A 14984-nucleotide genomic window follows, 5' to 3' on the forward strand; every position below is an offset into this window, starting at 1 on the left:
TTAAAAATGTCAGAAACATGCAAGTGGTGTAGACGAGGGAGCCCAATGCAAGGGTCGGACCCAGTGTACACACGAGCCCTTGGTTCGGTTCGTCAAGGAACAGAAGGCCCAGGCACATTACAAGCACCAACACCCAAGTCCCCAAGGTCTCGTCTATGACCAAGAGAAGCAACAAATTCTACACAATTTAAAGTTGGCCCATTTAGAGGTAGATGATCTTACGGCCCAAAAGAAAAGGAAGATCTGACAAAATCTTGACTAGGGCCAGACGGTAATAGCCCATTATAACAACCAAGCCCAGTTGGCCCAGCATGAATATGTCCATTAAATGAACTAGGCCCAATCGGCCTAATAAGCAGACCTAGGCACATGGTACATGTCATGCTCAACACCACATTAAAATTTTGACCCAGCATAGGGCCCACCATAATGACCGTTAGTTCTTTGTAAAACAGGATTAGAAACCTTGTGCAGTCAAGATGAAAATGGCGCAGCTGACGGCCAAAATATCCTCCCACATCATCATCTTGCATCTCCGCCGAGCCATGAAGCATACCAGTCAGCAACTGAAATGACACACTAGGACCAGAACAATCTACTGGATTTGATGCTCGAACAATCGACGACGACAACGGGCCATAATACCCATGATTATAATGAAAGAAGTATCTCTGGGCTAAATGTTCGAACCTACCGCAGATCTGACACTGGATGCGAGACTGAAACCCTCTCTCGCGGCCTCCAGACGGTGGATGACCACCACAAACTGAGCCTGCCTGCGACGAAATGACTTCCAAAAGATGCGTACAAATAGGTACATCCTGTATCGCACACACCGACTGACTCTCATATTCTAGTAGCACATCGATTAGACGCTAAAGCGGCAGAGGCTCCGACGAGAACAACGCGAAGGTGATGACAGCATCGAACTCTGGAGGTAAGCCCGCAAGCACGATTTCGACTTTCTCTGCCTCCGAGATCCGAGATCCAAAATCTTCTATCAACGCACTTGTGTTTTGAATTTTCGCTACATACTCCTTTACTGATAAGTTGCCTTTTTTAGTTGAATAAAGGTCATGACGAAGACGAGAAAGTTTCGTACCTGTAACGATAGTAAAGAGACAAGCGGTGGTGTTTCAGACATCACACGCCGTTCGAGCCTCTATAAAAGATGAGGAAGCGATGAATTAATTGTAGAAAGTAGCCAGGAAATAAATAACATGTCCTGTTGAATAAACGCCGAGGCATCCAGATTCGGAACGAGCGAGCCCTCTAGAGACTGCAAAAATCGCAGTGGAGGAGGTACCGTTCCATCCAAAAAACCAGTTAGTTGCTTCCACTGAACGAAAGTGCCTTCACCCAATTTGATAGTCTCATGACGCGTAAACGAGTGAACGAGCCTAGCACCTGTGAACGCTGGACCTCTATGTTCGACGGAGGCAGAATCAGCAGAAGCTATGGTGGTCATTAACGCAAACAGAAAACAGGTTTTCAGCACCTTAGACAACTAATACCATGTTAGCACCTACGGTGAATTATCAATGTAAACTGAACTGAATGAAACTAAGCTAAGCATTGAAAGAATGTATTGAGTAAAGAAATAATTCTTTTGTATTTAGTCTTGTATTCTGGTATGTACATTGTAACAATAGTATTTATAGGACATATGGGTAATTGTTATTGCTTAACAACTTAACTGTTTGAATAACAAACTAACAGCTAGACTAGGTGAATAACAGATATAGGTAGTACTCTTAACAATCTGCACAACATTTGGCTCCTTCGTTAGATAAATCATCACCGGGATTTAATACCATTGTCTGAGTTTAAAGTTCAACAAGGTATGGTACTTAAGCAACTTTTGGAGGTTTTGTTTTAATGGGTGTAGCTCCAATGGTACGACCCCAGAAAAAGTAGCTAGGCTTTTTTATATGTTGAATGATAGAACTTGGCATATTTTCAATCTGCAGTGAGGACTTCTTCGCAAAGCTTGCGTTAAATTAGATTCTAAGTACTTGAATAAGTTATGTTATTATAAAAAAGTATAGAACCCAAATAAAAAATTGTTTACAATACTTTTGTATGTAATATGGTTGTTAAAATAATGAAAACAAATGAGTATTTCGAATACAAGTTTATCAAAAAAATATAGGCATAGAATAGTTGGTTAAAATAGAAATATCTAACGGTGAAGTTTCTAAATTAATGGTTTAAACATCTAAAGGTATAAGTACGTTAGGATACAAATGGATAGTTTTGCGAAAAACACAGTAAGGAAAATGAAATTTTAAGATATAAACTACAACTTATAATATAAAGATTTTCCCAAATCCTTACATTAATTATAAAAGGATATAATGTTCTGTTGTAGTTGATACAATAATTTTTAAATATTTTGTTAAAATAGCTGTTCATGAAAATTTGGCATGTGTCTGATGAATGTTTATCTGGTTTTTTTAAATTTCTAAAAGGCATAAACTATTGGAAGTATATAGAATTTTCCAAAAAATTGTTAAATATATTTGCATAAATATTTATATAATTTCCCCATATATATATATATATATGGTAAAGTAGACTAAGTGAAAAATAGTTGAAAGAGTCTAACATGTCCATATATACTTTTATAAAAGGATCATGGTTAGAATTTTTCTTTTAATAATTATTATTGGAATTCTTCAATAGATTACAGAATAATCAGTTATTTAAATAAAATATTTGAGAAATAATATTTAAAAATTAAAATTTTATCTAAACTAGCAGATCTAGCCCTTAATGTATGAAACTTAATATGAATAAAGCACATGTCTATTAAATACTCCGATAATTATAAATTTACTTGATATAAATATTGTTTTTAAGAGAATGAGTAAGAAATCTTTGATCCATTAGCATCATATCTTAACTAGTTTAGAATATCATATTGTAGTTCTATTATCTCATAGTAGGATAATGCGCTTCAGCGCACTTGAACTAAGTCTTCCCACACTAACAACAATATCAATGCTAATGGGTTAAAATTCAGTCTTTCTTTTTTTTACCAAACTTTAAATATTCACGTTATTACAACTATTAGAGTATTTATTATGTATTAAATCAATTTTTTGTTATGTTATTGCACAAATTAGCCAAAGAAGGTATAATTATTTATTTTCAAACAAAGGAATAAATAAAAGATTAGTACCACTATTGGTATTAGTATTAGATTAACAAACGAGAAACAGGAGTCAGTGAACTTACCGACAAACCTACCTGCTGATTAAGTTAAACCCTAACAAACAAGGATTGATTAATGAAAAGACAAGTTATTAAAATCATCCGTCGGTAGACAAATGGTCAACGTGGCAGAATATTATTACTTGGGTAAATAAATGCTTAAAATATTAGTTTCTCTATTCTTTTGTCTTTTTATTTTTACAATTTTTCATATTATAAAGTTTAGGTCCGATTATTACTATAATTAAAGTTTTATTAGATTTGTAGGTATGATATTTTTAAATTAAAAAAAAAGTTCACTCTGTAGTTTTATTATAAAAAAACATGGCACTGATTTAATAAATGAATTTTGACAGAGTTAATAATTGAATTTTTATTTTTAAATATAAAAAATAGGAGATTAAATTTTTTGAAATAAAAAAATGGGCTAAATTTTAAATATACAAAAAGTACGAGGAGGTAAAGCATAATATAACCTAAATATACAAAAAGGAAGTTTTTTTATATATAGAATAAAAGAAAGAATAACGGTATAGTCATATTGGAAAGAAGCCAGAAGGGGAAAATTTGAAAGCACATGATAAGGTTACCGTTGAGGATGAAAGTCCATCTAGAAATCGAACGGCTGAGATATGCTAGCCGTTAGTTTTAAAAATAAAAATGTGCCGACAATACATATATCATCCGCTCATTGCGTCTCCTTTTCTCTGAGTCAAAAAGCCTCACCTGCCCGATCAAGAAGAGCAAGACATACCTTCCATTGCTTCGCTGCTGCTCAGCCTCTCATGTCATTCTTTTGACTAATCTCTTTCTCCTTCTCCCAATTCGAACGGCGTTTTACAACATCGTCCGGCTAGTCGGAAACTCTTTTCACAAAGGTTCTTGAAATTTTCTCCTTCTCCTTTTTTAATCTTATTTCTTTATTTCTTTCAGTTTTAAATATTTTGACCAAAAAAAAAAGAGAAAGGGATTAATTTTAATTTGGATTAAAGGGGTGTCTTGCTTATCTTTGACTATAGTTTGGGGATATCTATCTTAAGCGGATTCTTGTTGTTTGCAGTTGTTGTTTGTAAATACCGGAAATAATGGCTGTATCGGACGAGAACAATCCTGGAGTCATCGGAGCCTCCCGATATCAAGGTGATTAACTCAACCCCATTTTCTGTACCCTTTCTTTTAATGTTTAAGTAGAACTTCTAAATTAAAGTAAAATTTCGATAAAAAAAGGGGGATTACATGCTGGCGAAAGAGGGAAGCTCGTGGCGGCGACTGGGCAGAATCGAAGAGCATTGAGCACTATTAACCGGAACCTAATTGAAGGCCCGCCTTTCCCTTGTGCAGTCAGTAAGAGACCTTTATCCGAGTGAGTACTTCATTAAAATTCTCTCTCTGTTTTACTGCTGAGAACTGAAAAAAAGTAGATCCTTTTGAATTAATTATGTAATATGGGGAAGGGGTGTTTTGTCTTGGTACTTCAATGATCCAAAACAAGACCTTTTTTTTTCACTTTTAAAATATAATTTTTTTCTATTGCTCTATTTCTCTCAGCAGCATGAATTGAAGTTTTGATTATCACTTCCAACGTTTTTTTTAATCTTGTCAGAAGAAATGCAGTCTGTGATAAGATCCCACCCATACCTCAGCATAGACCAATTACTAGGTTAGCACCTCCTTTTAGTTTAATGATGTCTCTTTTGATTGCCAAAACAATATCATCTTCTTGATCCTTTTTGTTTATGATTCCTTTTTATTCAGGAAGTTTGCTGCCCAGATGGCTAACAAGCAGCAAATGGAACCTGAGGTACCATTTTTTCACAATAAAAAATTTTGGTATCATCCTCTATTATTCTGTCACGTTATCTAAGTGGTTAATTACTCTTAACAGGAAATTAAGAAACCAATCCAGTCAGTGCCAGATTCAAATGAAGATTGCAGCATCATAGATGTGGATAACTCGGATGTGCCAATGTTTGTGCAACACACGGAAGCTATGATGGAGGAGATTGAGCGGATGGTAGGGAAACAAACCTCCTTTACTTTTTCTTCTTTTTTTTTATGGTTGAGAGCATAACATTGATTCTATGTGTCCCCTGCAGCAGGAGGTTGAAATGGAAGACGTGGATGATGATGATGATGATCCTCTTGTGGACATTGACAATTGTGATAAAACGAATCCGCTTGCAGTTGTTGAGTATATTGATGATTTATACCAATTCTACAAGAAAGCAGAGGTGATTCACGTGTCTGATTGCAACTTAAAAAGAAGTATTTTTATTGGGGTTGATTCACTCAACTTCGTTTATTTAATTTTTTGCAGTGTACTGGTTGTGTTCCTCCAAATTATATGGAACAGCAATATGATATTAACCAAAGGATGAGAGGTATCCTCATTGACTGGCTGGTAGAGGTAACATACAGATGATTTGCTAATTTCCTTGCATCCTTGTTATAGATGAAAAACCTATCATTAATGAGAATAATGGGATGCCAGGTTCACTACAAGTTTGAGCTGATGGAGGAGACCTTGTATCTCACGATCAATCTAATTGATAGGTTTTTAGCAGTTAAGCAAATAGCAAGGAAGAAACTTCAGCTGGTTGGAGTAACAGCCATGCTTCTAGCCTGCAAATATGAAGAAGTTTCTGTTCCGGTTATTGAGGATCTGGTTCTCATTTCTGACAAGGCTTACAGTAGGCAAGAAGTGCTTGATATGGTTTGTAATTTAAACCCTTTTTTTGCCTCATTTTAATGATTTGATGGCTCAATAGGAAATAGAAATGACATATTGATTTGTAGGAGAAACTGATGATCAATACCTTACAATTCAATCTATCGGTCCCTACGCCGTATGTGTTTATGAGGAGATTTCTCAAAGCTGCTCAATCAAACAAGAAGGTACGGTGACAAGGAACTTTGACATCTTTGCATCTATTATGCATGTATCCGACAATGTTTGAATCTGAGATGGGTTTGTTGAAACCTTGCAGCTTGAGCTTCTGTCATTTTTCATGATCGAGCTTTGCCTAGTTGAATATGAAATGCTTAGGTTCCCACCTTCTCTATTAGCTGCTGCTGCTATTTTCACTGCTCAGTGTAGTCTTAGTGGGTGTAAATATTGGAGCAAGACCAGCGAGTGGTATACTACCTACTCGGAGGAGCAGCTTATGTAAGTCTCTTTGGGTTCTTTGTCTGTCTCTTTGTTGTTGTATTTGCAGTTGAAACTAAGTGTAGCAAATTTCATCTGTAGGGAATGCTCAAGAATGATGGTTAGGTTTCACCAGAAAGCAGGGACAGGGAAACTTACAGGCGTACAAAGGAAGTACAGTACATCTAAGTACGGTTATGCTGCAAAAATAGAGGCACCAACTTTTCTATTGGAGGCTTAAAGTTTCTAGCACAGCTTGCTGCTTAGCATTGCCATCCTTTGATAAAAATCCAGCCTAACTAGGAATTGTGCCCCTCCTGCAACTTAAGTTGCCCCCCTCCCCTTGAGTTTATAAATATTTCATTTCTTTTGAAAATATTGTAAAAGTGATGATATGGTTTGATATTTCATTTCTTTGGTACCAACTTCATTCATCACTAACGCCAGATTTTAACTTCTGCAAATAATGAAAATTCCTTCAAATATTTTATGTTGTAAGCGAAAGTTGTTACCATCGGTGCCCATTTAAGATTATCCTTGGAACGAACGTGGTGTTAGGATTGACAGCTAGCCAAAAGCTTTAGACTTTTTGTAAAGCTGGAAAAAAAAAGTCTCAGATAGCCGTTGGTGAAGCAATAAGAGGAAACAAAGGAGCAATTAAAAGTAAATGAAAAGTGATTCTCAGCTTATGCCGTAGAGAAATGCAGTGTGGTATGACACTGATCAATTGGAGAATTTAGAGAGAAAATAGGGTTCGAGAGGTGAAAAGATTGAGAAGAGAATTGCTGATTTCATTTCATAATTCTACTTGTCCTTACAAGGAAATTGCTGTCGTACCAGGAGGGTTATTTTTATACAGCTGGCATAACAGAAAATAAAACAGCTAATAGCTGAGTCATCAATAACTCTGGACCATCTCTTTTTGTTGGACTGAACCCATCAATAGATCTGCTCTAAATAGGCCCATATCTCAGTGTTGCGTGATCTATCAACTGAAGGCCCTCTTTCTTCATTCCTATCAAATCCCTATTTCCCTTTTTACTCGATCGATTAGGGTTTTTTTTCCTCCAATTTCCTTCCACCTTTCTTCGTCTCTCTGATTACTTTCCAATTTCGTGACATGCAGCACAAAATTTATTAAAAGTATAAGCATGTCAAAGATTTGAAATAAAGTATTTTTATTTGCGTACCAGATGCTGGCGTTTATTGTGGCTTTCTGCATTAAGATTTGACAAGGAACCAAACTAGGGGAAAAAAAACTCATCAGGAAATGAGTGAGTATTGTGGATTCATGTCCTCTTCAATTTGAACAATTTTTGTGATTCTTAGTTTGGTTGTGATTGAAATCCACTCCCCAGCAACCAACATTGAAGGCTATGCTTAAATTCATTCACAGTGGGGAACTCAGTATTGAGGACTTTGGTACCTTGTTAATTGTTGCTCCAGTTCCTTCCGTTGTCCGACAAAAACATGGAATCTCTCTTCTTCGTCAGGACTGCTGCAAAATGCTTTTAGAATGCCTCTAACAGCTACCTTACTAATTTATATGCTCTGAAACAATTTGATTTGGGTGTTTCGCTAGAGCCATGCATATATCTTTGGTTATGGTTTTTTTTTTTTTTGTATGAATAGAAATAAAAGAACCGGCGAAGTAAGCTGCGGTTTCTTTGAGTTCGGTAAAAACAAGAAGAGACCCCTTTTTATAATAGCCGATTATAAAAACAAGATGTGTACATATTACATGCACTGCAGGGATGGAGTTCCTGCAAGTGGAAGATGGTAATACAACATGAGTTTTTATCCATTATGCACAAGTTCAATGGACAGGAAGTAGCCAACATTGCTGATATGTTAGTTTCCCTGCAAGTGAGCACAATAAGGCTGTTGTATTGTGTAGCTAACTACTGAACTTTGCTGCAGGACTCTGCCCCTCCAATTCTTCAAGTGAATTCATCAATCCCATCATGTAAACTCGTCCAGAAAACTTGTGAAAGGAATTCTGGAATGCACTTTGACTACTGCACAACTTTTAGGAATATTATTCTGGTGGGTAAGTTTTTTGTAAGGGTTGCGTTTGCTTATTAAATTTTGTGAGTGGGAAGCAGTGAATGAGAGTGATAAATGCGCAAAGAATGTGTAAGCCGAGTCATGGCATCATGGGTTGTAATTGGACCAAATGCACTGCTTCTGCTTCCTCGAACACTAGGGGTGACTTCAACTGATCATGTATTTTTTTTATGAGTTTTGACTTGAGGAGAATCCACTCTTCTATATCGTTTACTTCATTTTCTGTTGGCTTTTAACTTCAGAGTTCCACAATTATTAAACTTTTGTTATGTATTATTAACACAAACATAACAAAACAACAAAAGCATGATTCAGTATTCACGGAAAATAACAGATGTCAGATGGTCCTGATTATAAGAAGCAGATATACTATCTCGACAGGAAAAAAAAACAAAAAAAATACAGTGGCCGGGCTGGCAGGGCAGCAACAAGTCATAAAAAACACTTAATTTGAGTGCTAATGCTACCCCTCTTCATTTCAAGTCACTTTGAGCACTGCTGTTGCTACTTGGAAACTTTCCACAAAAATTGCCATAGTAGCCCATAGGGACAACAAATAACACCTTCATTTTCATTTTCTTGAAAGGAATGGCTTAACTGATTCTACCACCACCTGGATTAAATGAAGAGCCATCATAAATCAAATTGATTTTACAACCCAACTGTTACTCTTGTATTAATGGTTTAGGGTTATATATCTATGTTTCTTCTGGCTTCCTGAGTTGCAGAAAGTTCTTACCCTGCCATCATACGATAGAGAAGCAAATATCCAAGGCTCACGAGAACTCCAAGCAAGGCCTGACAATATGGTTGTTAGATTTCTATCATCTTTTAAAAGCATGGCATAAAACACAGGTGGAAGTTAGGACAGTTACCATATACACTGTCTTCATAATCACTGTAGGAATTAAGCAATGGGTCGGCCTGTTGATTGAGTGGTTCAGTTATGCTGTTAAAAGATAAATAAAGTATCAGAGTCAACCAACCAATAAAACATGAAGTCGTGCAAAGCTTCAGACAGGGGCTAACAAAACAACCTTTCAGATGTTGCTTTATCTTCTGCAGATGTAGGAGCTTGCCACAAGTTAACAGTTGAGTCTGTGCCAGCACTCTGCAGAAGGGAAATTCTTGTCAAGAATTTTCAAAATATACCATAAACAACAATTTGCAGTTTCTATTAGAGTGGTATCTAAGGATATGCCTAGTTGATTCAAATGAATATTTGTAACCAGTTTAGTCCAACTGAGACCCTAACGCCCATACCTAAAAACTCATCTAGTTAAGATGAATGCTCAGAGAGAGAGAGGGAGGGAGAGAGAGAGAACCAGAATTAGCCCATCATACTCGGGGTTACAAGTGACAGCCCATGTCCTGCCAACATTATCAAACATGTCACAATCAGTGAACTAAAAGTACCTGAACTTAACCCATTTCTTTCTAGAAGGAATCAAACAACTCAAAGCATAAACTCAAATGAAATTAACTATAAATCAATTAAGTAGGAAATAAAAAGAGTAAAATTCCTTAAACATAAATAAAAAAGACCCACAAGAGAGGAGCAAGTCAATTACCAGTGTGTATGTCCAGGAAGCTCTTTGGCAGGACTTTTGGGCTTTCTAAGATCCCATATGTGTATCCCAGATTCATCTTCTGCAGTGACCTGTGATAAAAGAGACCATAACAACTTAGAAGTAGTAACCAGAAGAAATACCATCTCACATAAATAGGTGCATTCACAAATCACAGTCACCATTTCTATATTATTCACCATTCTTTTACTGATCTCAACAGCTATCATTTATAAGTGAGTGTCTCTTATGATGGATAAATGCAACGGATCAACTTCATTCCATCAAATCCCCACATACCAGTAAAAAAATAATAGCGTGATTCAAAATTGCTAAATATCCTTCTAGAAAATGGAATGAACATCTGAATAGTCGATATGTAGTTTCATCTATGTAAATCATTCAGGTGCAAATTCAAAGTGTTGTAGGTGCATTGTGCATGGCAGATTTTTGACAGGGAAGTTCCGTGCTTGGCCATGGCTTTGACCAAGTTCAAAGTATAGCTTAATTGGCCAGTAAATCCTTGCAATTTCTCAACCTTACCACATCATATCGACAATCATTATTTATATTACCAGTGTATACATATATTATCTAGGTATAACAGGTGAAAGATCTAGAATTCACATGGAAGTTTTGTTTGATAGAAAATAGCATTTTAAAATGCCAACTCATCCCCCCCCCCCACACACACACACAACAAAAGAAAAGGTATTCTAAAAATCAAGGTTGCAATAGAAATAACAAAAATGGCAATAGAAATGCAATAACGCAATGACCAGTAAATTTTTATGATGATGTTAAATAGTAAAATATTCAAGTTATATCCTTACAAGTATATGACTTTTCTTCATATCATAGTTAGCATTGCGGATGTGGGCACGCTCAATTGCATTTGTCTTCCTGTGAATACATAAAATTGTTGTCAAGTACAGCATAACTCTAAGCGCAATTAATAGCTTAAGCATTTTAAGAAAAACGATCTGCAAAGAAACTAAATAGTTAAAGGTACAAGCAACGACATTAGTCCTCCCTCACCCTCATTTCTTCAGTTAGTGGAAGACAGGTGATGAAATAGTAAATATTTGAATTATGGTCCATGAATTTTAGAAGGACTCAATTCACAAGGGAAATGGAACACCAAATTAAATGACCAACAGCATAATAATTAGACAGTTTTGAAATAATCAGGAAACTAAGATATGCAGAGACAACATACTTCATTGTACGTAGATCCCAAAACTGGACTGATGATTCACAAGTTGTCGCAACAGCATTCATGTCATGTGGATCCCATGCACCACCAGATAAGTAATGAAGCATACCAGATGACTCTTTAGATTGCACCTAGATTTCCACAATAAGATCTGAATAAGCATCACAAAGAGACTCAAAAATTATACTATGTTGTAGCAATCAATGTTACATGGACTCTGGTTTGGATATCCGACACAGATTAATCTAAGGGACGGATATACCGTTTGCTAAAATAATCATCTGCCACCTTTAACCACCGTCGTATTTTCACCAAATTTCACACACAAATACTGCTTTGCCTCCTATTTCCATTTTTCCATTTGCTCTTCCTCAGTTCCTTCTCACCACTTTGAAACCCCAAAACATCCCCCGCCACCAAGAACAACCTCTGCAATGTTGTTGGTTGATATTTTGAAATACACAGCAAGGAGTCCAACACATTTCATGTTGGTACCCATGTCATGTCAATACAGACATGGCACCCTAAAGTGCTGAGCCCATGTAACATAGATAGGCATTTAGTTACTTTTGTTTTTAATAACAGCCACTGATGTGTGGTCAATGTCTTTGCCAGTTGGATAAATGCAAAGTTTCCAATTGTCAAAATATTTACTATCAGACACTATGAAGCGATATTAAATAATTGAGATTCTAAAAGATATGTGAGAAAATAATGCTACCAATTACAAATTTATGTCAGTTGTGTCTTTGAAGAAGGTATTATATTAACTATGTACTAATTTCACAAATGTAAAACCAACAGGTTAAGCATTCACATGCTAGTACAAATATCATGGATGTTAAGAAGAAATACATGCAGAATCTAACCTGGGCAGCCTTTTTTGAACAATCTAAAGTCCACAAGAAAATATTTTCATCATCAATGCTGAGCAACTTATCATGTCCTCCAGATGGCCACCAGAGAACACTGTTAATAAGTAGGCCAAAGTAAATTTCACAAAAATGACCAGAAGGAAATGCAAAGAATATAGAGTTTTAATAACTTAGGGGAAGTTTTGAAGCAGGAACTTACCAATTAATCTTAGCAACATGTGCATCAAGGGAGGCAATTCGTTCCAACTGTGGTGAATTTAACTGTCCATATAATTCAGGTATCTGCCATATTGCAGCCCCATAAGATTCACCTTCAACAACAAAAAAAACCTATCAAGCCAGTCTCCCATCTTTAAGCCACAAAACTTTTGTTGCTGTTTCTAATTAACAAATTACTGAAACAGCTAATTCAACTGATAGTAAAACTAATACATACGGAAAAGAACAATCAAGGTTCCTGAAATGGCCTAAATAGGGGGATCTATTTGTTCTTCTATCGCTTAGCCTTAAAGTCACAAAAACCAATGAACTAATACTGGAGGCAGACAATATCAAGTGCACCAAAATATGGAAGAAATAGACGTAAATCAAGGTCAAAGAAGCTACCGGTTGAAAAAACGGTGGAGAAAATCCGTTGATCGAAGGGACAGGAAGCTAGGTCCCAGATCTCGTTAGGGTGGGAAAACAAGCCCTCACAAATGAGCTCGGTTCCACCAGAAGATAGCCGAATCAGATGCACCTGGGCAGATTTCAGTTGAATTAGCTAATATGACATTTAGAAAGTACAAAAAAAACACCGTGATCATGAAATTTAAACCAGATCAAAATTAATTCAGAAGCAAAACCGAACCTCATTTTCTTCCCTGAGACTGAGGGTTCCCGTAATGAAGCTGGTATGATCCGTGTCTGCTTTGACATCCGAAATGCATCTTGCCTGCCAGCTTAAAATTATGTAAGGCTCTTAAACCTCGAGATAACATAGTAGAATTGAGAATCTGAGGGTGAACCTGATACTTGAGGCCGTAGCCGATGCCAGAAGATCCTCCTTGCATCGTTGCACCACCAGGAACACCAGGATTCAACGAGCAACCGCTGCTTTTCAAGTGCTTCGGTTCAACTCCTCAATTTCTTGCTAAAACGCACGCGTTTTGCCTCGGCTGGGACAATGGGACATAGATGCGCTACTGCTAGGAGAATGGGTTATTTGTTTGACAGTCCAATTGGAGCCCAATAGTCTTCAAAAGGTTATTGCAGAGAGTTAGGCCTGTAGAACGGACTGAGTTATTCACCACTAGTTTTTTTCATTACATGCATTTCAATTTATATATAGGACTTAGAAAAAAAAAACTAAAAAATCGAAAATTAACATAAACCGAACTGTTTTGATGGTTTACGAAATTTTAATTTAAAAACTCCAAAATCAAATTAAAATTTTTTTTATTTTTATTTAATATTTTTTTATTTTTTTATTATATAAAAATAAATATTTATATTTAAAATAGTGAAACTAATATGAATTTTTTTAGATTATTTTTTTTAATATTTATGAAATATGCTTCAAAATTTTGATAAATAATTTTAAAAAATCATAAAATAAAACTCTTTTTTTAAAATAAATCTAAAAGTTCAAAACCAAAAATTATGATAGAAAAATTGAAAACTAAACTAAATTATTATGATCGATTCAAAAATTCGATTAGATCCATATCACCCTCTTAAAATAATCACCCACTTTAAAAACCACTTTACTCTCCTTTTAGAATATAATTATTTTTAAAAATATTTAATTTAATTTAATTTATATTTTCTAAAATATATATCTAAATTTATTATTAAAAAAATTTCACCAACAAAGTTTATATTTTCAAAATATCATTACTACTTAATTTTTGCATTAATTAATCAGCGTCATGAATTAATGGTTTTGAGTTATTATTTATTTGTTTACTCTTTTATGTACAAGGTTTATTGGATATTCCTAGAATTCGAAGTGAAGGTTACTTTGTTTTACTTCAAGGTTTTTCTTCTGATCTTGTTTAATATGATTGTCACTTTAATATATATTTTTTGTTTATGTATTATGTTCTTTTGAAATTCATTTTGTTACTTTTAAATTCTTTTTCAATGAAATTGCATGAGTACTTCATTTTCAAAATTCAAAAAGCTATTATGTATGCAGGGGAAATCTAGAAATTTTTTAGCAGGATCAATTTTTAATTATAATCTTTTCATAGATCAAATTATAAATTTATTATATATTAATTTATAATTTTATCATTTTTAAAGGGACTAAACATAAATTATTCTATTTTTATGGGAGTTAAAATGTAATTTTATTATATATTATTGTAAGAGGACTGAATCTTTTTTTCATTTTAGAGGGTCAAAGTACATTTTACTATGTATTAATTTATAATTTCTCTATTTTTTTTTCATTCGGCATTCGGCTCTGTATGCATGTATGTGTATGTGTACATCCGCATATTTGTGGATGTGTACGTAAAAAATGAATGCTTTTATGTTTGTGAATGCTAAAAGCTTTTAACGTGAATACATTATTGTTAACAGCTTAACTTAGCCATTATTATTGCTTAACTTCTCGGTTTGAACTCCATTATTGTTAAGAGGGGTCTATTATAGGTTTCTTGGTCAAATTTATGAATAGTCCCAGTACTTCACTCAAGTTGTGGAATAATCCCTGTACTTTGCTCCAAGTTGTGGCACTACCCTTCTTGCCAAGCTTGGAAGCAATCACCATGGCATATCCCAGTCAAATTTAGGTGATAGTCAATAAGTCCCACAAATTTAGTCCACATTGGTGCCTCAAACGGGGAGAGGAGCTTTAGGAATCGTCTCAGTGCTTGGTGACTACTAAAGCAATATGGAGCATAATCACC

At 35.2% G+C, this 14984-nt stretch overlaps 2 protein-coding genes and 1 long non-coding RNA gene across 11 annotated transcripts; 2 read left to right on the plus strand and 1 right to left on the minus strand.

Annotated features, from left to right (window-relative positions):
• Nucleotides 1-470: 470 nt before the first annotated feature.
• On the plus strand, nucleotides 471-1311 carry LOC107904978 (uncharacterized). Its single transcript, XR_001686425.2, has 2 exons — nucleotides 471-937; nucleotides 1064-1311. It is a non-coding gene; the product is annotated as an uncharacterized lncRNA (long non-coding RNA).
• Nucleotides 1312-3898: 2587 nt separating this feature from the next.
• LOC107904977 (cyclin-B2-4) lies at nucleotides 3899-8646 on the plus strand. Of its 9 annotated transcripts, none has more exons than XR_005914086.1 (13): nucleotides 3901-4094; nucleotides 4277-4356; nucleotides 4444-4579; nucleotides 4820-4876; nucleotides 4972-5017; nucleotides 5102-5230; nucleotides 5313-5447; nucleotides 5534-5623; nucleotides 5708-5929; nucleotides 6013-6111; nucleotides 6204-6382; nucleotides 6464-8211; nucleotides 8282-8646. XR_005914086.1 is itself a non-coding variant. In XM_016831520.2 (12 exons), exons 2-12 carry the CDS (start codon nucleotides 4302-4304, stop codon nucleotides 6600-6602), a joined length of 1284 nt encoding a protein of 427 aa, XP_016687009.1. In that variant the 5' UTR covers nucleotides 3900-4094; nucleotides 4277-4301; the 3' UTR covers nucleotides 6603-8646. The 9 variants fall into 9 exon arrangements, 5 of the variants coding, with proteins under 5 accessions (XP_040950360.1, XP_040950359.1, XP_016687009.1 ...); XR_005914087.1 differs by having other exon boundaries at nucleotides 6464-8140; XR_001686423.2 differs by having other exon boundaries at nucleotides 6464-7635; nucleotides 7720-8646.
• Nucleotides 8647-8716: 70 nt separating this feature from the next.
• LOC107902578 (WD repeat-containing protein DWA2) lies at nucleotides 8717-14659 on the minus strand. Its single transcript, XM_041094427.1, has 13 exons — nucleotides 13095-14659; nucleotides 12938-13021; nucleotides 12694-12826; nucleotides 12287-12398; nucleotides 12082-12181; nucleotides 11216-11343; nucleotides 10830-10899; nucleotides 10000-10088; nucleotides 9754-9799; nucleotides 9466-9539; nucleotides 9304-9377; nucleotides 9168-9226; nucleotides 8717-9041 (listed from the first exon to the last, which is right to left on the minus strand). Exons 1-13 carry the CDS (start codon nucleotides 13137-13139, stop codon nucleotides 9000-9002), a joined length of 1056 nt encoding a protein of 351 aa, XP_040950361.1. The 5' UTR covers nucleotides 13140-14659; the 3' UTR covers nucleotides 8717-8999.
• Nucleotides 14660-14984: the final 325 nt, after the last annotated feature.

The sequence above is a fragment of the Gossypium hirsutum genome, chromosome D05, assembly GCF_007990345.1.
Source record: "Gossypium hirsutum isolate 1008001.06 chromosome D05, Gossypium_hirsutum_v2.1, whole genome shotgun sequence".
Taxonomy (NCBI): Eukaryota; Viridiplantae; Streptophyta; class Magnoliopsida; order Malvales; family Malvaceae; genus Gossypium; species Gossypium hirsutum.